Source organism: Hipposideros armiger, unplaced genomic scaffold (genome assembly GCF_001890085.2).
Source record: "Hipposideros armiger isolate ML-2016 unplaced genomic scaffold, ASM189008v1 scaffold_171, whole genome shotgun sequence".
Classification (NCBI taxonomy): Eukaryota; Metazoa; Chordata; class Mammalia; order Chiroptera; family Hipposideridae; genus Hipposideros; species Hipposideros armiger.
The window spans coordinates 2,526,375-2,547,987 of NW_017731521.1; the positions used below are offsets into that span (position 1 = coordinate 2,526,375).

The window sequence follows — 21,613 nt, forward strand, 5'->3', positions numbered from 1 at the left end:
AAAAATAAAAATCTAAACGTACTGTAAAAATAAAGGGTAATATAATTACTTTCAATGCATGGAAATGGTTCCATCTTAGGAAAAAAAAGTGGGGTAAGCTTAGCATATGATGGGCATCTTTGAGGAATTCCAGAGCCTGGAAGAATAAGCTCTTTTTAAAAACTAAACTAAATTTATTGGGGTGACACTGGTTAATAACATTATATGAGTTTCAGGTGTACAATTCTATAACACATTATCTGTATAGTCCATTGTATGTTCACCACCTGCTGTCTAGTCTTTTTCCATGACGATATTATTTGACCCCTTTTACCCTCGTCAGCTTCTTCCCCACTCCCCTTCACCTCCAAGAAAGGGCTAATATCGAAAATAAACTCTTAAAAACAGGATCTTTTGATAGAAAAATGGAAACAGGATTGATAATTGGGGTTGGACAATACTATCACTTCTTTCTCTACAGCAGTTTTGCTTAAACATTTTACAGTGATTTAAAAAAAACGACTGTATTGTGCAATCCACAAAACTATTCTGAAAAAGTAGAGAAATATTATAAAAAAGAAAATAAAGAAGCCAGGTTTAGTTAAATAAAAAAAATATTAATTTATATTCCTTGATTTTGACCAAAGGTCCTGAAGACTCTACATAATGATGAACAACTTTTTGTCCACAAATAAGTCAAAAGTTTCTTTATGTCCAAATAATGAGTCAATTTAGTTGTACACCTGAAACTAATATAATATTGTATGTCAGCTATAACTGAAAAATAAATTTTTAAAAATTGAAGAGCAAAAAAAAGGAATTAGTCAATTTAGTGATACAAAGATTAATGAAAGAATATCACATTATAACACTATACAGTATATTGGTACAACTGAAATAACACTATACAGTATATTGGTACAACTGAAATGCTGTATATCACCTGTATTTTTTAAACAATATTTCTACATTTGAGAGACCTGAGATTTGAAGTAAGATTTAAAACCTGAACAACCATGTTCATCACATACCTTAATAGCACTCCATGACTGGGCAGTTAGGAAGTCAACAGGGCTCAGGTAAGTGTGTTCAACTGTGAATCGAAGCAGGAAATCCAATTCAACAGGGTCTATCTCTTTCTTTCTTAACAAAATCTTGAGAGTATACAAAATTGAAAAGGGTCATTTGGTTTACATCACAATCACGACACAGGATGCAGTCACCACTTAATAGATATTACTGAATAGGCAGAATCAAGTTTTCTGAAAATTCCTATAGATATATATCTGCTCTATAGATGAAATAAAGAACCTTAGATTATGCCCGTGATCTCAAAACCCTGATCAGAAATCTAACAGCAAATAACGAGGAAGTCTAGTTTATTCCAGTTTTGACACCTCTGCCTATTGGCAACATATTTGCAATATACTTTCCTATGTAGTCTAAATCTACTGTTCTTAGATCAAACATCTTAAAACCTGCTATAGAAATTGAGAAAGTCGCAGAGGACAAAGGACGGAATCACTAAACAGAAGGTAGAGCTAGTACTATAAGTTAGTCATGGTATAGAAATTATATCCAATATGCCATGAGATGTATGAAAGATTTTTCTTATATGTGACAATATATTAAGAAAAACCTGAAATTGTTTTACAGGTGCAACTAAACAAACACATCATGAACTGGAACAAACGACACATTCTGATGACTGAACTGATAAGACGCCCATAGAACATTTTGGGGGGCACAAATGAAATATTCCCAATTTCCACATAAAAACAATAATGCCTTACAAAGTTAAAATGGTAAAATGCTTGTGTTTTAAGTTATTTTTAAATTCTAGATTTTTTTCAAAATACATTATGGGCGGTAACATGCATTAAAATATTATTATTTTACTGGATAATTAACCTTTCTTAATTCAACTTAATTTGTTTTAACAAACAAGAAATTGTCCACATATACATGAAGCTCTGAATTATATAGATTGTCAGGATTTGAGATAGGTTATAATTTACGGCTTCCTAGTGGAAGTTTTAAATAGATCTGCATGCATGTGCGTACATGTCATGTGCTATCATCCCTGGTCTATTACTGTTCATGAATAACATATACAAACACAAAAATTTCAGTAAAAAAATCCAATTAAAAAATGGGCAGAAAAACTGAATAGACATATTTCCAAAGAAGACATAAAGATGGCAAACAAGTACATGAATTGGTGCTCAACATCACTAGTCATCAAAGAAATGCAAATCGAAACTACAATAAGATACCATTTCATACCTTTTAGGATGGTTATTAGCAAAAATACAAGAGATAACAAATGCTGGTGAGGATGTGAAGAAAAGGGAACCCTTGTGCACTGTTGGTGTGAATATAAATTGGTGCAGCTGCTATGAAAAAGAGTATGGCAGTTCCTCAAAAAAATTAAAAGTAGAACTACCACAGGGTCCAGTAATTCCACTTCTGAGTATATATCCAAAGAAAATGAAAGCACTATCTCAAAAAGATATCTGAACTCCCACATTCACTGCAGCATTATTTACAATAGCCAAGATATGGAAACAACCTTAGGTGTCCATTGATGGATGAATGAATAAAGAAAATGTGGTGTACATGTATACACACACACACACACACACATTTACACATACATACATATATACACAGTGGAATATTATTCAACCACAAAAAGGTAATCCCTCCATTGTGACAACATGGATGTATCTTGAGGGCCTTATGCTAAGTGAAATAAGTCAGACAAAGAAAGACAAATACTGTCTGATCTCTCTTATATGTGGAATCTAAAAAAAGTTGAACTCATAGAAACAGAGAACACATTGGTAGTTGCTAGAGGTTGGGGAGGGGTGAAAGGGTAACGGCGGTCAAAAGGTGTAAACTTCCATTTATAAGATAAATCCTGGGGATGCAATCTACAGCATGGTAACTATAGTTAACAATACTGTATTATATGCTCAAAAGTTGATGAAAGAGTGAATATTAAAAGTTCTCACCATATAAAAAAATTGTAACTATGTGAGGTGATAGATGTCAACTAAATTTATTATGGTAATCATTTCATTATACATACATATATCATATCATTACATTGTATACCTTGGACTAATAAAATGTTATATGTAGATTATACCTCAATAAAAAGGGGAAACATTTAAAACAAAATATTTGTTTTTATGGTGCACTGTTCCTGTTTATCACATACATTATAAAATGTCTACACCCATATATTTTATATAACCCAAAGGAAAATATGAATACTAAAAATATGGATAGTTTATCATTATTAACAGCAGGCATTTATAAATGCCTTCTTTGAGTGAGTGAGGCATTTTGGAGGACACAAAAAGATAAGACATCTTTCATCAAGATTTGGATTGACAGCAAAAGTTATACAGCGAAAGATCTAATAAAAAAAAGGACAACGTGCTTATTTCATTTAGAAACGTGGTCCTCAATGTTTTTTTCTTAGCAGGGGCACCTTTATTTAAACAAAATCTTTTGCAGAAGCCTATATCAAAAAGAATAAAAGTGTAGTAGGCCTCATTGAAGAGAGTGTGAAACTTGGAGGTCTTTTTACCCAAATTCATTGTTTTTTTAAAGGGGCTCCAAGAGAGTCCTAGGACCACTCATATCTGGATTCATAATTCTGATGTCAAAGAATCTCCCTGGTACTACCTAGGAGGTTCTGTACAGGACCTGAAAAGGTGAGGAGAGTATCTCTCAGGTATGTTTTTCAGGGTGACAGCTGAGGTAGTTGCTCCAGTTCTTACCCACCCAAACCAAGTTACTGCGACTGACTAGGAGGTTGTCATATGCCTCAGTTCCCTGTGGGACACTCGAACTCTCCTCATGCCACCAAGGGCTTCCAAAAAAGCAGTCTATGCTTCCCTTCAGCAGAAATAAAGTACGTAATAAACAGAGATGTGTGACTTTGGTTCTGGGGGTGCTTCCAAGGGACTGATTTCCTCACCTGAAAAGCCATCTGGGACAGGAAGGTGAGCTTGTCCCTCTCGAACAGTGCCTGGCTGGTGTAGAGGAAGGTGGCGTGGGTGATGCTCTCCATCAGGATTGAGATGCGCCCCTGTGTGTCCTCCACCTCGTCAGCCTGCTTGATTGCTCTGTGGAACAGCACGTTGAAAGCCTGGGGAATTTACAGTGACTGTTAAAGGGCAAACTGATGCCTGGATGTCTAGCTAGCCCCTGACACACAGGGCTACAGTTTAAGGTTTATCTATGAGGAAAGAGAAAAGGACAGGACTTTTAGGAGAATTATATGAGCTCTTAGAACAGTTCCTGGCACATAGTAAATGCTCATTAAATGTTTGCTGCCATTACTATTAACACCAGTCCATAAAATCTACCCACATCTCTTCCCTAGCCAACCATGAATCACACCATACATTTATCTGATAACTGTTGAGCATTTAAAAAATGTGCGTATGGGCAATATGCATGTCTTGGTATATGACATGTCTGTTCAAACCTTTTATCTACTTTTTTTAAAAGATTTTTTATTGGGGAATTGGGGTAGGGGAACAGACAAGTTGCTGTCCTTTTGTTCTTCAGTCTAGTTGCGGAGGACGCCACTTCACTGGCCCATGTTTGTGTTATCATTGTGCTCTTCTCCGGATGAGACAGTCGCTGGCCGGCCATTGGATGGCTGCTCACGGCAGCTCACGAAAGCTCATGCCTGCTGCTGGCCAGTCCTACTGCAGCCTACGCCATCGCCGGCGACTCACTCCAGGTAGAGTTGTTCACCGTCTTAGCTGTAGAGGGCACAGCGTAACTGGCCCTCATGTGGGATCTGAACCGGGGCCCTGCTGCTCAGAGCTGGAGTTCCAAGCCAACTCCTAACCAACGCGCCACTCGGCCGGCCCTCATCTATTTTTTAATTGGGTTGTCTTATTGTTGAGTTGTATAAGTTCTTTATATATTGTGATATAAATTATTTGTTAGATATATGTATTGGAAATACTTTTTACTTGTGTATGGCTTACCTTTTCATTTTCTTAATGTCTTTTGAAGACCATAAATTTTTTAATTTGATAAGGTTCAGTTTTTCCTTTCTATTGTATCCTAAGAAATATCTGCCTAACCCAAAGCCTAAAGATTTTCTCCTAAAAAACTTATAGCTTAGCTTATTCATTTTGAGTTAATTTTGTATATAGTGTGATGTAATAGTCGAGGTTCATTTTATTCCAAGTAGATTTTCAATTGTCCCGGCACCATTTGTAAGAACAATCCTTTCCCTCATTGAATTGTCTTGGCATCACTGAAAAATCAGTTAACCATACATTTGTGGGTCTACTTCTGGAATCTCTATTCTGTTCCGTTGATCTATGATCTATTTCTTTAGGCCAATTAGCATAGGTTTATAATAAGTCTTGAAGTCATGAACTTTAAGTCTCCATATTTGTTCTCTTTCAAAATTATTTAGTTATTTTAAATCCTTTGTATTTCTGTACAAATTTTATAATTGACTTACCAATTTCTAAAAAAAAAGCCTTCTGGGATTTTGACTGAGACTGAATTGAATCTATGCATCAATTTGGAGAGACGTGACATCTTAATAATATTGAGCACTGCAAACAAAAACATGGTATATCTCTCCATTTACTTAGGCATTCTTTAGTTTTCTCAATGGTGTTTTGTTGCTTTTAGTAAGCAGATATTTAGTTTTTATCAGAATTATCCTGAAAAGTTTCATGGTTTTGGAAGCTATCACAAATAGTATTGAGTTATTAATTTTATTTTCCTTCTTCCTCATATATAGAAAACAGTGGATTTTCTATATTGGCTATACTTGTATACCCTGCAGTCTTACTAAAACTCACGTTTTAGTCCTACTAGCTTTTTAATAGATTTCTTATGATTTTCTACATACATAATCAGGTCATCTGTGAAAAAAAATTTTTTTTCTTCTTTTTAAATCTCTGTGCCTTTTATTGTATTATTGCACTGGCTATAACCTCCAGTGCATTGTTAAATACACGTGTTGAGAGATGATATCCTTGTCTTGTTCCTGTTCTTAGTGGAAAGCATTCAATTTTTCAACATTGAGTATAATGTTAGCTGTAGATTTTTGTAAGTGCCCTTTATCACAATGAGAAGTCACCATCTATTTCTAGTTTTCTCAGTTCACGTTTTTTCTCTTTTTTTAACCAGGTGTTGAAATTTGTCAAGGTCTTTGTCTGTATCCATTAAAATGATCATATGGTTTTCCTCTTCTATTCTATTAATATAAAGAATTCCATTGTGTGATTTTTGAATGTTTAACTAACTTGCATTCCTGGCATAAATTACACTTGGGCATAATATATTGTGCTTTTTCTATGTGGCTGGGTTTTATTTGCCAATCTCTTCTTGAGTAGTTTTGCAACAATGTATATGAGGGGGCTGCTCTGTAGTTTTCTTTTCTTGTTAGGTCTTAGTCTAGTTAGGGTATTTGGGTAATACTGGGCTGACAGTACTGATTAAGTTTTTTATTATGCTGCTTACACACTGTGGCTGTTCCAAAATCCAACCACACTGCTTCTCAGAAGTTTTGCACGCTCGTTCTCTATTCTCTCTTTCATTGTACTTATCACTTTTACACACACACACACACACACACACACACACACACACACACACACACACACACCCCTACCTATATATCACCACTCACATCTGTCTTTTATCAAAATTGTACACTCAGTGACCAGCAATCTGGCAGGATGATTGATCTCAACAACTACTCGTTTAAAAACTGACTGACAGAGGAATGAATACTAGTAAGAGGCAGAATGGTGCAAAGCAAAGAGTGTGGGCTTTGGAATCAAACAGTCACAGGTTCAAATCCTGGCTCTTACAACTGTGAAATTTATTTAAAATCTGAAAATGTGAATTTGTTTAAAAATAGAAATAATGTAATATACTTTATTGAGATGTTTCAGGCATAAGAATGAACCAACCAAAGCATGAAAGTGTCTTGCATTAAATAGTGGCTTAATAAATAGTTATTCTTACTCTTGTTCTCTCAATACCAAAATAATATAGGAAATCTTTTCATAAGACTCCTATATTTTCACAAAGAAAGCACAGAAGCCTCCAGAATTCCTTTATATGTAATAAACTCCTGAAGACTCTGTTTAAGAACAAAAACAAATGTATAATAATGTCACAATTTAATTATCTCGAAGCCTTACTGAAAATTATAACTGAAAGTAACTGAGAGAACTGAGGATGTTTTGGCTTTTCTTTTGTGAGCTAGATTCTCATGACTCTTTACTATGTACATTAATTGCTTAAAAATAAATTCCAAATTTCCAGAAACAAGTTGAACTCCTAAAGTTTACAATTTTCTTAGCCTACTTAGCATTACCTTCAAAGAGAATTGATAGATGGGGTTGATTTTTCTGAGGTCGTTAATAACAAAATAAAGAAGAGATGCTCTTGCTGCCACTGGTCGGTAACATTCTCGGGCTTCGTTGATTTTCTTTTCATTTTCTTTAGCTTCAATTACCTATGGTGGGATCAAACAACATGAGTAACTTACTATTCATGTCCTCTATACTTATCCAAGTGACAGAAGGGACATATCTAAAATGAGAAATTATTAGTATTAAAACAGGTACCATATGGCATCTATGTGCTTGAGCTGTTCTAAAATTATTAAATTCATATTTAAAACAATTGTAATTTTATATTTTTTATGATTAAAATATATTTAAATAATAAACATTTAAAATAATATTTTTCATAAACTGAGTTTTCAGTGAGAATGGCTGTAACTTGAACCATTTTACAGTTACAGATGAAACAAACCTGACTGAGAATTTATTCTGAGTAATGTCACCTTCCTGCCTCCCCTCTCTCTTTCAGGGGTTAATAACCCGGCTCGATCACTTCCCAGGGATAGCTCTTAAAAGTCTGCTGGGTCAGTTCAATGCCAATAGCTTATTAGTCAACAAGGTATACAAAAGCAGCCAAGGTCAATAATATATCCCAAAGCCATGCTTATTAGAAAGCCTTTATATGAAGACTCTCATGACAGTCTTATTCTGACTTTGCACCAGATCATCCATATGTTCACATATTTCCATTTAATATACCATTATGTATTAGCCTCTGGGTACATTCAGAGAGATACTTTTTTTTGTAATAAAAAACCCACTATCAACCAACATATTCCATTTTATTCAAGGCTCCAATATCTATTCTTTTATCTGGGACTACTGCTGGTCCTATAGCTTTATAAGACAGTATTTTTCCAACCTTTTTTTTTATAGACTTGATCTATCATATTTGTGTATAAAAGGAAATAAAGAAAATGTAGACCAGAGAGGGAAGTCCCTACGTGGCAATATATTAAGATAGGAAGAGATATTTTAAGAGACAATTAGAAGTTAATTTGAAAGCTAAGACCTAATTTACTTAATTGCTCTAAAATTTACCATCTCAGGAGCCACCTAGAATTCCCTTTAAGTAAAAAGGAGAAAGTAATTTGGGATTCCATTTCCTTGCTTAAGACAAATATATTGGATGTGTGGTGACACAGCCTCTGCTGGGTAATTAATAGATTATTTAGTAATGAGGATATTCCAGAAAGCAAGTAAGGGTCCCTTTCCTTTTCAAACAATGGATTTTAAGGGTTAATGGCCACTTGTGAGAATCCAAAGAGCAAACCATGCATACAGCATATTGTAACACATGTCAGATGTTCAGCAGGAAGTCTATGCAATGAAAAATCTCACTGGCTTTCAGGAAATGTCATTTTACCAGGGTGAATAAAGCATTTGCGTACAGCAGGAGCCCATCCCTGGCTCAGTCTCCCAACATTGAAGGCCTGTAAACAAAACTTCAGCTCTAAGTGTTTCTCTAAAATGTACAACAGACTAGGAAACCTGGAGTGAGGCTGTACGATGTCAGTTTGCCAGAGCTGGATGCTAGGCCTTTTTAGATTTTAGACCACACAAGCCAGCAGGCCCCAGTTTCCTTCAAATTTGGTCACAGAGAAAAAATAATCGCCTGACAGGGTCTAATTTGAATGACTGGATCTCTGCTGAATTAGGAGAAGCACAAGTTCAGCCACTTCTATCTCCATTCAGAACCCCACACAGTCCAATTTTTTTAATTTTTTAATTTTATTTTTATTAGTTTTGGGCGTGCAACACACAGTCCAATTTTTAAGGGCAGTTTATTAGAAGACCTGAGTTCCACAGTAAGTGAGTCCTCTTAGAAATTACCAAATTTGAGTGTACATTCATCCAAGCATGTCATTCAAACAGAGCATTGAAACAAACACTGCTGGTGTCCTTGCTTTTTCCTACCTTGTGCTCTATCTCTGCGGCGGTCGTCTTTGTCATCTCCAATCTCTCCACCAGTTTGGTGTCATCTAAAAAGCTCCCTTCTGCTGCAGCAAGGCGCAGGAGGAGGTCATCCTCAAGGTACTTCAGCTCTATCTTGAAGTCATTTTGGTGCTTTGTCAAAACCAGCTAACACAAACCAAAAACAGTTTGAGAAATGGTGTTTAAATTCATGCTTTTAAGCAGAGCTTCCTTCATTGTCAATTTCATGGAATCATGGAATCATATATGTATATGTATATATATTATATATGTATAAAATATATATACATACAATATACCGGGGGGAGAGGCGACAAAAAAATGTACACATTTTAAGAGACGTTATCTACGTATTACTTTTCAAAGTTGAATTGAATTATGGTAGCAATGTATAGTATGACTCGCTCAAAAGGTGGCATTAATCAAATGAATAGTAGCGTCATTCATTCATTACAATTTTAATACATTTTTTTTCCTTTCTTAAAATGTGTATACTTTTTTGGGCACCATCTGTATATATAGTAAAACACACTTAATATTAAAACTGTACTAATCATAACTTTTAAAAATTCTTTAAAAAATTCAGAAGGCATGTTAAGATCTGGTTGCACTCCAGAGTCCAGAGTAAGAACATCTATCATAATTATTCAACATAATGAATTAATAGGAAAAAAATCTATTCTATAGGAATAAATTTCTGGTTTCTTCTTTGAATCTAAAGAGTTTGACGTCATCATTTCTATCCTCACAGCAGAAAAAAAGCTAATCAACAACTCTTCTTAGGTCTATCAGAGAACTGAAGTCACAAGGCAAACTGCCACCCTGAAAACTGGAGAGATGAGTGAATACAGACAAGCACAGCTAATTGGGAGCATCTAAGTAGTAATTGGCGAATCGCTGGAGGCAGAGCTTGAGAGTTAAGAACTCCTGGGAGGCCAGTCTTAGGGAGCCTGCCATATTTTTGTCAGTTGACCTCCAGGAAACTCACCAGTTTCTCACAGTGAAGACAGAAAAAAATCTCTTCCTGCTTTGGGGAGGGGAAGGGGGAAAACAATTTTGAAATATGTCCAGAGGAGAGCAACCATTTAAAATATGTCAAGAGCTTTCTGTTCTCTTAACGAAACTCTGCCTTCCAGGGGAGTTACTTTACCAGAGCCTTTCCTGATCTCCGGGGAAGGGTGATGCGATAACTCAGCCTCCTCTAGAATTCCTTTCTCACACAGGAGAGGTAGACATAAATGATAAGAAACTATTCTGAAGGTCAAAGGCCAATGACTAGGCCCACTAGAAAACACTGAGATTTAATCATAAGATTATAGAATGCTTCCCATCATAATACCTTACGTACCACCACGTCACCAGACTCCAGTATAATGACAGTGCATTACAACTGAAAGAGCTGCAAGACAGACTCTATCTAAACAGGAGTTTCTATCCAAAGACACAGGGGAGACAAAAACAAGAATATCAGAGGCTGAAGCCTAGGACATCAACAGCAATAACAAGCATCACACACAGCTCAGCTCCTAGCCAAATAAACATAAAACCTCACACGAAAGCTCTATTTAGCTCAGTTGAAATTATTCAATACATCATGTCTGGCTTTTGCTGAAAAGCAAAAAACACAGTATGAAGAGATAAAGCAAACCTCAGAACCAAATTCAAGTATGGCAGAGATTTTGGAATTATCAGACTGGGAATTAAAAATAATTATGCTCAATATGCTAAGGGCTGCAATGGAAAAAGTGAACAACATGTAAGACCATGTGGGCAATGTAAGAAAGAATCAAAAGGAAATGCTAGAAATAAAAAAAACACTGTAACAGAAATGAAGACTGCCTTTGATGGGCTCATGAGAAGGCTGAACACGGACAACGAAAGAATCAGTGCATGAAGATACATATGTCGACAGAAACTTCTCAAACTGAAAAGCAAAGAGAAAAAGAATGGGGGTAAAAAAGGAAAAGAATATCCAAGGACTGTTGAGCAATTAGAAAAAACTATAACATACTCAAATGGGAATACCTGAAAGAGAAGAAAGAGAAAAAGGAGCAGAAAAAATACTGAAGGTAATAATGGCTAAGAATTTTCCAAAATTAATGACATTCACCAAACCACAGATTCAAGAAGCTCACAGCATACTGAGCAGGATAAATAACAAAAAATCTACACCCAGGCAGAAAATCAAATCAAAGCAAAAATCTTGAAAGAAGCCACAGGAAAAAAAACACCTCATTTATTGAAGAAAAGGATAAGAATTACATGGAACTTCTCCTGAGAAATCATGTAAGCAAGGAAAGAGTAAAATATTTAAAATACTGATGGGAAAAACCCCACCAACCTAGAATTCTGCATCCTGCCAAATTATCCTTCAAACCTGAAGGAGAAATATAGACTTTTTCAGACAAAAACTAAGGGATTTGTCACTAGTAAACCTATCTTACAAGAAATGTGTAGGAGAGGACCAACCAAGTGGCTTGTTGGTTAAGAGTTGGCTTGGGAGCGTGAGCTCTTAGCAGCAGGGCCACTGATTCGGATCCCACATGAGCCAGTGAGCTGCGCCCTCTACAGCTAAGATGGTGAACAACAGCTCGACCTGGAGCTGAGCTGCTATGAGTCGCCGGCGATGGCATGGGCTGCAGTGGGGCTGCAGTGGGCTGCCGTAAGCTACCATGAGTGGCCAGCAGGAGCGTGAGCTGCTGTGAGCGGCAGTCCAATGGCCAATGAGCAACTGCCTCACCCGGGAAGAGTGCAATGATCACGGTACCAACATGGGCCAATGAAGCAACGTTCTCCACAACTAGACTGAAGAACAAAAGGACAGCAACTTGTCTGTTCCCCTTCCCCTATTCCCCAATAAAATCTTTAAAAAAAAAAAGAAAGAAAGAGATGTGTAGAAGGAAAATGATATAGGTTAGAAACTTGGATATACATATATAAAGAAAGAAAGAAGGTCAGAAAGGAATAAATGAAAGTAAAATATTTTATTTTTTTTACTCTTAATTGAGATAATTGTACAAAATAATAAAGGCAACAATGTATTCAGTGATTATAACTTATGATAAATGAAATGAATGACAACAATGTTATAAGGGATGGGAGGGAATAAATGAGAATATTCTGTTAAAAGGTACCTGAACGGGCCGGCTGAGTGGCTCAGTTGGTTAAGAGCTCGCTCAAGAGTTTGAGCTCTGAGCAACAGCGGTTCGAGTCAGCCCGAGCTGAGTAGCCGTGAGCTGCCAACAGGTGGCGGGATGGCTCAGCTAAAAAAAAAAAAAATAAAAAATAAAAAAAAATAAAATAAAATAAAATAAAAGGAGCATTTCAAAGGCTTCNAGCGGTTCGAGTCAGCCCGAGCTGAGTAGCCGTGAGCTGCCAACAGGTGGCGGGATGGCTCAGCTAAAAAAAAAAAAAAAAGGTACCTGAACTACCTATGAGGCAGTACAGTATTCCTTGAAAGTGGGCTTAGATTAGTTGAAATGTTACAGCAAATGTTAAGGACACTGCTAAATTTTTTTTTAAAAGAAGTATAATTTATATGCTAAGAGAGGATAGGTACCAGAATCATATAAAATGATCAATTAAAAGGAAAAGCCAAAAAAGGCGGGGAGGAGGGCAAGGAGTAAGTGCAGTCAATAAAAAACAATGATGAATACCGTAGACATTAATCCAACTATATCAATAATCTCTTTAAATGTCGATTGTCTAAATTTATTAATTAAAAGACAGAGACTGAACAGTGGATAAAAAAACAAGAACCAACTATCTGTTAGCTATAATAAAATCCATATTAAATCTATAGACAGGTTAAAGGTGGAGAGATGGAGAAAGATACACCACGCTAATGCAAATCAAAAGAAAGCTCTGCAGTAGCTATATTGCTTTCAGACAAAGTAGGCATGAGAACAGGAAAAATTACTGGGAGCAAAGAGAAGCATTATATAATGATAAAGGTATCAATTCTCCAAGAAAATGTAACAATCCTTAATGTGTATGTGTCTAACAGAAGAGTGTCAAAATACATGAGGCAGAAACTGATAGAATTGCAAGAAGTAGACAAATCTGCTATTATTGCTGGAGAATGCAAAACTCCTGTATCCATAATTAATAGGTCTACCAGGCAGAAAATCAGTAATGACACAGCTAAAACAAACAGCACCATCCATAACTGAATGTTATTGACATTTATAGAATACTTTATCCAATAACAGCAGAATACATATTTTTTCAAGCTCACATGGAATATTCACAAGATAGACTGACTTCTGGGTCATAAAACACACCTTAAAAAGTTTAAAAGTATAGAAATACAAAGTATATTCTCAGACCACAAGCGAAATTAAATAAGGAATACCAGAAAGATAGCTGGGGGAAAAAAAATCCCCAAATATTTGGAGATTAAACAAGAGACTTCTAAATAACACACAGGTCAAAGAAGAAGTCTCAAGAGAATTCAAAAATATTTTGAAATAAATATAAATGAAAATACAACTTATCAAAAATGTGAGATGCAGCAAAAGTCGTGTTTAGAGGAAAATTTATAGCATTAAACACATGTATTTAGAAAAGGAGAAAAATCTAAAATTTCTAAGTTTTCACCTTAAGAAACTACTGAAAGAAGAGCAATATAAACTTAAAGCAAGCACAGGAAAACAAACAATAAAAATTAGAGCTGAAATCAATAAAATTTAAAACAGGAAACCAATGGAAAAAATTCAACAAACCAAAAGTTGGTTCTTTACAGGATCAATAAATTTTATAACCCTTTAGCCAGGTTAACCACGAAAAAAGGAGAGAAGGCACAAATTACTGTCAGAAATAAAAGAGGGGTCATTACTACTGATTCCATGGGCATTAAAGAATAAAAGAATATTATGAACAATTTTATGCCCACAAATTTGACTACTTAAAGTAGGCCATTTGCTTGGCATACACATCTATCAAAAAGTCAAACAAAGAAAAACAGATAATCTAAATAGTCCAGTATTTATTTTAAAACTTGAAGTGACAATAATCTTCTGAAAAAGAACACAACTGGCTGAGATAATTTCACTGATGAGCCCTACCAAATATTTAAGGAAAAAAGGATAACAATTCCTCACAATTCTTCCAGAAAAAAGGAGCAAAGGGAATATTTCCTAACTCATTCTAGGAGGTCAGCATTATCCTAATACCAAAACCAGATAAAGCCATTACAAGAAAGAAAAACTAAATGCTAATATTTCTCATGAGTATAGACATAAAAATTTTCCACAAAATATTAGCAAATCAAATCAATAATGTGTAAAAAAATTATATACCATACCAAGTAGGATTTATCCCAGGTATGCAAGGCTGGTTCAACATTCAAAAGTCAAGTAATGCCATCCATTGCATCAATAGGCTCAAGAAGAAAAATCATGATATACCAATAGATACAGAAATTTGACAAAATCCAACACTCATTCATGATAGAAACTCTCAGTGAGGTAAAAGGGAGCTTCTTCCACTTGATAAAGAACATCTAAAAATGAAGCCTATAAGGGCCGGCTGAGTGGCTCAGTTGGTTAAGAGCTCGCTCAAGAGTTTGAGCTCTGAGCAACAGCGGTTCGAGTCAGCCCGAGCTGAGCAGTCGCTGAGCTGCCAACAGGTGGCAGGATGGCTCATCTAAAAAATAAAATAAAATAAAATAAAAATGAAGCCTATAGCTAACATCATATTTAATGGTGAGAAACTAGATGCTTTCCCTTCAATATCGGAAATAGCAGAAATATCGCGTTTCACCACTTCTACTCAACATTTTACTGGAAGTCCTAACTAATGCAATAAGACGCAGAAAAGAAATAAAAGGTATACAGAATGGGGAAGAAGAAATGAACAGTCTTTGTTCACACATGACACAATTGTCTTTGTAGAAATTCCCAAAGAATCAACATAAGAACTCCTAACTAATCAGAAATTATAACAAGGCTACAAGATACAAGGTTAATATTCAAAAGTCAATTGCTTTTCTATGTACCAGCAATTAACAATCGAAATCTGAAATTTAAAACACAGTACCACTTACATGAGCACCAAAAATTGAATTATACTTTGGTATAAATCTAAGAAATTATGTTGATCATCTATGTGAAGAACTCTGATATTCTGATGAAACAAATCAAAGATCTGAAAAAAACAGAGATGTTTCATATGCATGATAGGAAAACTCAATACTGTTAAGGTATTATGTCTTCTTGTCTGGTATTCAACACAATATCAATCAAAATTCCAGCACATTATTTTGTGGATATTGACGAACTGATTCTAGCATTTACATGGAAAGATATTAAGATCCAGAAGAGCTAACAGTATACAGAAGAACAGTCAGAGGACTGACATTACCGTTGCTATAAAGCTACACTAATCTAGAAGGCATGGTATTGATGAAAGAAGAGACAAATAAATTTACAGAAATATAGTCAATTGATCTTTCACAAGGAACAAAGGCAATTCAAAGGAGAAAGGGATAGTCTTTTCAACAAATGGTGTTAGACAACTGGATATCCACATACAAAAGAATGAAGTTAGATCTCTACCTCACACTATATACAAAAGTTAACTCAAAATGGGGATGGCTGGTTAGCTCAGGTGGTTAGAGCGCAGGGCGCAGTGCTCATAACACCAAAGTTGCCGGTTCAATTCCCACATGGGCCACTGAGGTGTGCCCTCCACAACTAGACTGAAAACAACTACTTGACTTGGAGCTAATGGGTCTTGGAAAAACACATTGTTCTTCTTCCCCAATAAAAAAATCTTAAAAAAATAAAAGTTAACTCAAAATGGATCACAGACCTCATTTAAGAGGTAAAACTATAAAATTTCTAGAAGAAAACATAGGAGCAAATCTTCTATGGAGAAAGAAATGTTGATAGGAGGCAAAATGTTGAGAATTATTGAAGCTGGATAATGATCACACAGGCCTTTATAACTATATTTATTACTTTCATATGTTTGAAATTTTCATTATCGAAAGTAAAATCACAAAAATTAACCAAACTATTGAGCCTTTTGGAAAAAAGAAAAAAAAATGTGTAAGTATGTTACCCTGACAAGACTATTTTCTTACATGGTCATATGGTGTCTCAAATTGGGACATGGTCCTTGTGACCTGGGAATTTGCATTTAAAGAAGTTCCCATCTGATGCTACTGTTCCAGGAACCACCATTTGAAAACCATTGATTTACACCAGGAATGGCACACTTTCCATAAAGGGCCAGATAGTAAATATTTCTTGCTTTGTAGGCCACAAAGTTGCAAATAACTGTGCCACTACATTCTTCCTATGTTTTCAGTCGTACTCTGTTGTTTTCTGTATTCAACATTGAATTTAATTATTTTCAGTATTTTTTTCTTATTCAATGGACTGAAAGCCATAAATTTTCCTTTAAGTGATAGTCATAACCAGCGACTGCCCCTAAATTTTTCTAGTCATACTCCATTACTCTTTCTCATTCTTTTGCCCTGGCTGAATTGGTTATATTCATCCAACCCACAAAGGAATACACCTGCAGAAACACATGCCTCTGTTTCCCAAGATATTATGCCCCTTTGCTTGTCTTAGTCACCTGCATCAAACTAAATGTAGGGCCAGGCCATCTCCTACCTGTGGCACAACTCTACCTCCCTTCTCAGGAGTACCCTTGAATTGTTTAACTATTCAAATATATCCTCATTTTTCTCATTAGCTTGCAAGATCCTGGAGGGCAGGAAGTCCTCCTGTCTTATACATGTGTGCCTGGCACTATAATTTGTTCAAAGCAGGTGCTGAATAAGTGTTGGTGGGTGGCTTCATAATTTTTACCTTAAGCTTCTCCAAATCTGGCCTTTCAATACTGACCACCTCTGCCAGCAGCTGGGCTTCTAGACCATCTTCTGTGACCGTGAAATTCAGGAGGGTTGTCTGAGCTTGTAATTCTGGCTTATAGTGAGGATTTGCCAGTTTTGTGTGAAGGATAAGACGAAAGTTCTTATTAAATTCACATTCTTTATCTCCAATCCTGATATACCTGAAGGGGACATAACACAGACATTCAGTCATTTCCTCTGAACCATAACTGATATAAGGTGTCATTCCATTCCTGTATGCTGATAATATATCTTGGCTGTAAGATCAGGTGATTCAGGGTTTTTCAGCTACTCTCGGGTTCCCTAAAGTACAGGAAGAATAGGATATCCACTAAACCTCTAAATGATTAAGTTTCCTCATATATAAAATGGTGATAATAGTAGTTAGTACTCACCTCACAGTGTTACTGTAAAAAATTAAATACATTGAATCATATAAAGCACCTAAAACAACAAATGTTAGCATCTATTATACTTTCTGTGATCAGCCTATTAAATATTGTTATTGTTGAAGCATAAAATGACTATGTATGTGTTATGTATTTGTGTACAAGTGTACATATATATATATATATATATATATATATATAAAATGTATATATATAAAACATACATGCATACTTAAAATTACTTTCCAATGTTTCTGGCACTGGCTCAAAAGCAAAGTTTAAGAATCCTCCTTGTGGATCATATGCCCATGGCCACCGGGAAACAGAAGTGAGCACTTCACCCAAGCTGTACCAATCAGAGTAGCCTTTTCTGGGATTTGGGATTGGGGCAGAGAGAAGGGAAAGTTGCAACCAGAACCTAAAAGCTTGTGTTGAAGTCACTCTGTCCTCCTGGTGAAACAAGCAGCAGAGAAAGACACTCCGGCTTTCCCGAGGAAGAATATTTAAAGCAACATTCAGATGGAAGAACAACACAAAGGAAACATGTTCTGGGTTTTAAGGACTTCCAGGTCCTATCTTCCTTGAAGCCTGGCTGCATTTTCACCTCCATTACCATGACAACCTACAGCCTTGTAACACGGTCTCTGTGTTGCTTGAGCTAGATGGAGGTGGCTGCTGTAATTACAAGCAAAGCTCTGAATGAATGTAGCCTCTCCCTGAGGTGATGGCCTGATTTTTTTTTCTCTATCTCCGATGCTGGGATCTAACTTCTAGGACTTTATCACCGGGGCTCCGATGACCTCTCGGTTTTTCTGGATGGCCTTAGCCAATGGACGTACTGACCAGAAATCAGGTGCACAGGAGGAGAGAGAGTTCAAGGCCGAGCTTCCCTGCATCAGCATTGTGGTCAAGTGGGGCTTGTGTCCAGCTGTCTGCCAGGAACCTGCTATGAGGATCCAGTAAAGGGGAATTTTTAAATTCATGCATCAGACAGACAGAAACCACAAATACCGAAACTTCTCAAACTCTTCCGTCAAAGTGGCCTGAACTGCGTAGGAGTGAGAATTCATATAAGAAACCTAGAGGCGTGGCTGAAGCAAGGAGTGTCTTCTCAGTTTGCCATTTTATCTTAAATACTCACAAAAATTCTGGATTCTTCCCTATTCAGTGTAGAAATTCTTTTAATTATAGAAGTATCAGCATAATGATGATAAAATGTTATCCAAAGTCCATAATATTTTTATTTTAAATATATTTTATATAACCATAAGGAAAAAAATACTGCTTATCTCACTGACTTACAGGTGAGATGTTATTTTACTAAGTTTATCAATTTTGGAAAATTGGATACATTCAAAAGAAAGACATTATATAATAAGTTCAGCATTCAGGCAATGTTCCTTTTTATTAAAATATCACAATATTTGCAACAATTTTTTTTTTAACTTGAGGAGAGATACCCTGAATGCCATATGTGGCAATATTTTAGGTTGCTGTTGGTGGATGTTTTATAACTGTGTCTTGCCCTGAGATTAAGTCTCTTGTGTGATGTGGTGAGAAAAGGGCTTCTGATCCACTGGCCACTCTATTTGACTGGAGAAATTTTTATGAAACAATTGGTTATATTGAGTAAATATTGTTAAAAAATCATAATTTTCTTAAATCACTAAAGGTTTAATCACTAAATCAAATCAACAAAGATTTTATCACTATAGCTACCAATCTCTAAAGATTGATGAGATTCATGACCTTTTGTCTTCAAACCCAACTCTCGAATTTTGTTCCTATTGTGGTGATCTTATATTAGCAACAAAAGCTTTCACATGCTTGAAAAAGATCTGCCAAAAAAACTACCATGGGAGATACTCTTTACTATAATAAATTAAATGGTGAATCCATTCTTGTTATTTAGTTTTGGTTGGTGTTTACTTTGTCAGGACTTCGTGTTTAATTTTTTTTCCAGAATGAAAATAAGCAATTCAGATAGTAAACCTCTTCTAAGCAGTAGATATCTGTATAATACATACTTCGCTTAAAAAAAAATTAAAAGTATGAGTATTCACATCGCTGTTAAAAAAAAACACAGAATATCAAGAAATGAATGAACCACAGGCCAATTGTTGTAAGTGAACCAGGCAGTGGTTGCTAGTGTATCCGCTGAACACAGTGGCCCTGAGGCCTTGCTTCACAGGTCAAGGATCTGCCACTATCTGTTCACACATTTGCATGTATTCTCCAGTTGATACCATGTTCATTAAATGATCATGTATCCTACCGATAATTTCTTCAATTATTTGTTTTTATCATGAAACACATTGCAACCAACAACTCATTCACTCAACAAGCACTTCCTGAACACTTACAGTGTGCCAGGCTGTCAGAGAAGTCTTGTAGGCACTCGGCATAGAACCATTACCAAGGCAAGCGTAGTCTCCGCTGTCACAAACATTATTACTTACTGTCTCATAATAGGCATTGTGGGTATCAAATTTTACATACTGATTCATCCATTCTTTTATTTGGTCAATAAATAAATATATATTAAGTGCCTACAATGTGACAGGCATATAAAGATCAAAAGTCTGCCCAATTAAAAGATAAGCAGAGGATCTGAATAGACATTTCTCCAAAGAAGATATACAAATGGCCAATAAGCACCTGAAAATATGCTCAACATCATTAGTCATCAAAGAAATGCAAATCAAAGCCACAGTGAGGTACCACTTCATACCTACTAGATGCCTATAATAAAAAACCCCACAGACAATAATAAGTGTTGGTAAGGATGGAAAGAAATTAGACCTCTCATACACTGCTAGAGAGAATGTAAAATGGCGCAACCATTTCGGAAAATAGTTTCGTAGTTTCTCATAATCTTAAACATAAAGTTACCACTTAACCCAGCAATTCTACTTCTAGGCACGTACCCAAAAGAATGGAAAACATACATCCACATGGAATTTGTACACGAATGTTCGTAGCAGAATTATATAATAGCGAAAAGGTGGAAACCACCCACATGTCTGTAAACTCATGAATGGATAAACAAACTGTGGTATATCCAAACAATGGAATATCATTCAGGCATAAAAAGAAACTGGTATGCCTGCTACATGGATGAGCCTTAAAAACATTATGCCAAGTGAAAGAAACCCATCACAGAAGACCACATATATGTATGGTTCTATTTATAGGAAATGTCCAGAATAGGCAAATCAATAGAGACAGAAAGTATATTAGTGGTTGCTTAGGAGCTTTAATTCTAAAATTGATTGTGGTAATGGCTGCCCAATGCTGTGAATATACTAAAAACCATTGAATTGTTCACTGTAAATGATTAAATTGAATGCATGTGAATTATAGCTCAGTAATGATGCCACCAAAAAAGAAAAAAAGAGGACAAAAAGAGAACAATCTACTGAGAGGTCAATCAATAACATTTGGACTTTTATCAATTGATATGGTAATTAACCAAGCTAACTGTAGTTTCTCAGGGGTTCATGCTTGACTTTTGGGCATCATGAAGTTTTTCACAGGATGGTATTTGATAAGAACACTTTTTTTTAGTGAACCTTCTTCTTTTTGACTGAAGACATATTCAATCATATCTATATTGGTAGTATCATCAAAATATCTCCCATTAGTTGAGTTTTCCTTTCTAAGTGTTTCCAAAATTGATTGTACAGCTAAGCTTTGAGAAAAATCTTCCCTTGCTAGCACTATTCACTGTATTACTGTTGGCCTAGATGTCGAAATTTGCATGATTGGCTTTTAAAGGAAATTTCAAGAGTGAAGGTTTTGTGTAATTACTACCTGGGGTTCTCACACATAAGAGATACCAAAGTTTATACTCATTTACATCTCCACAATAATTAAACCCATACTCTAAATCAACCTCTGTGTCTTCTGACTTTCTGATCACTGCTCCATCTGAGTATGAATTCATTACTCCCTCAGCCATGTCTCTGAGAAATACCAGGTCTGTCACAGCCCTCCATGATTTCAGGCTGAATTTTCCCTGATCT

At 35.8% G+C, this 21,613-nt stretch overlaps 1 protein-coding gene across 1 annotated transcript in view; it reads right to left on the bottom strand.

The window, feature by feature from the left end:
• Positions 1-21,613, bottom strand: part of DNAH11 (dynein axonemal heavy chain 11) — a 307,848-nt gene that overhangs the window by 52,669 nt on the left and 233,566 nt on the right. Inside the window, exons 64-68 of the mRNA XM_019651988.1 lie at positions 17,156-17,360; positions 9,315-9,479; positions 7,367-7,507; positions 3,974-4,144; positions 1,011-1,133 (exon numbers count right to left, since the gene is read on the bottom strand). Of these exons, the coding sequence (XP_019507533.1) occupies positions 1,011-1,133; positions 3,974-4,144; positions 7,367-7,507; positions 9,315-9,479; positions 17,156-17,360 (805 nt within the window). The remainder of the gene's footprint in view (positions 1-1,010; positions 1,134-3,973; positions 4,145-7,366; positions 7,508-9,314; positions 9,480-17,155; positions 17,361-21,613) is intronic.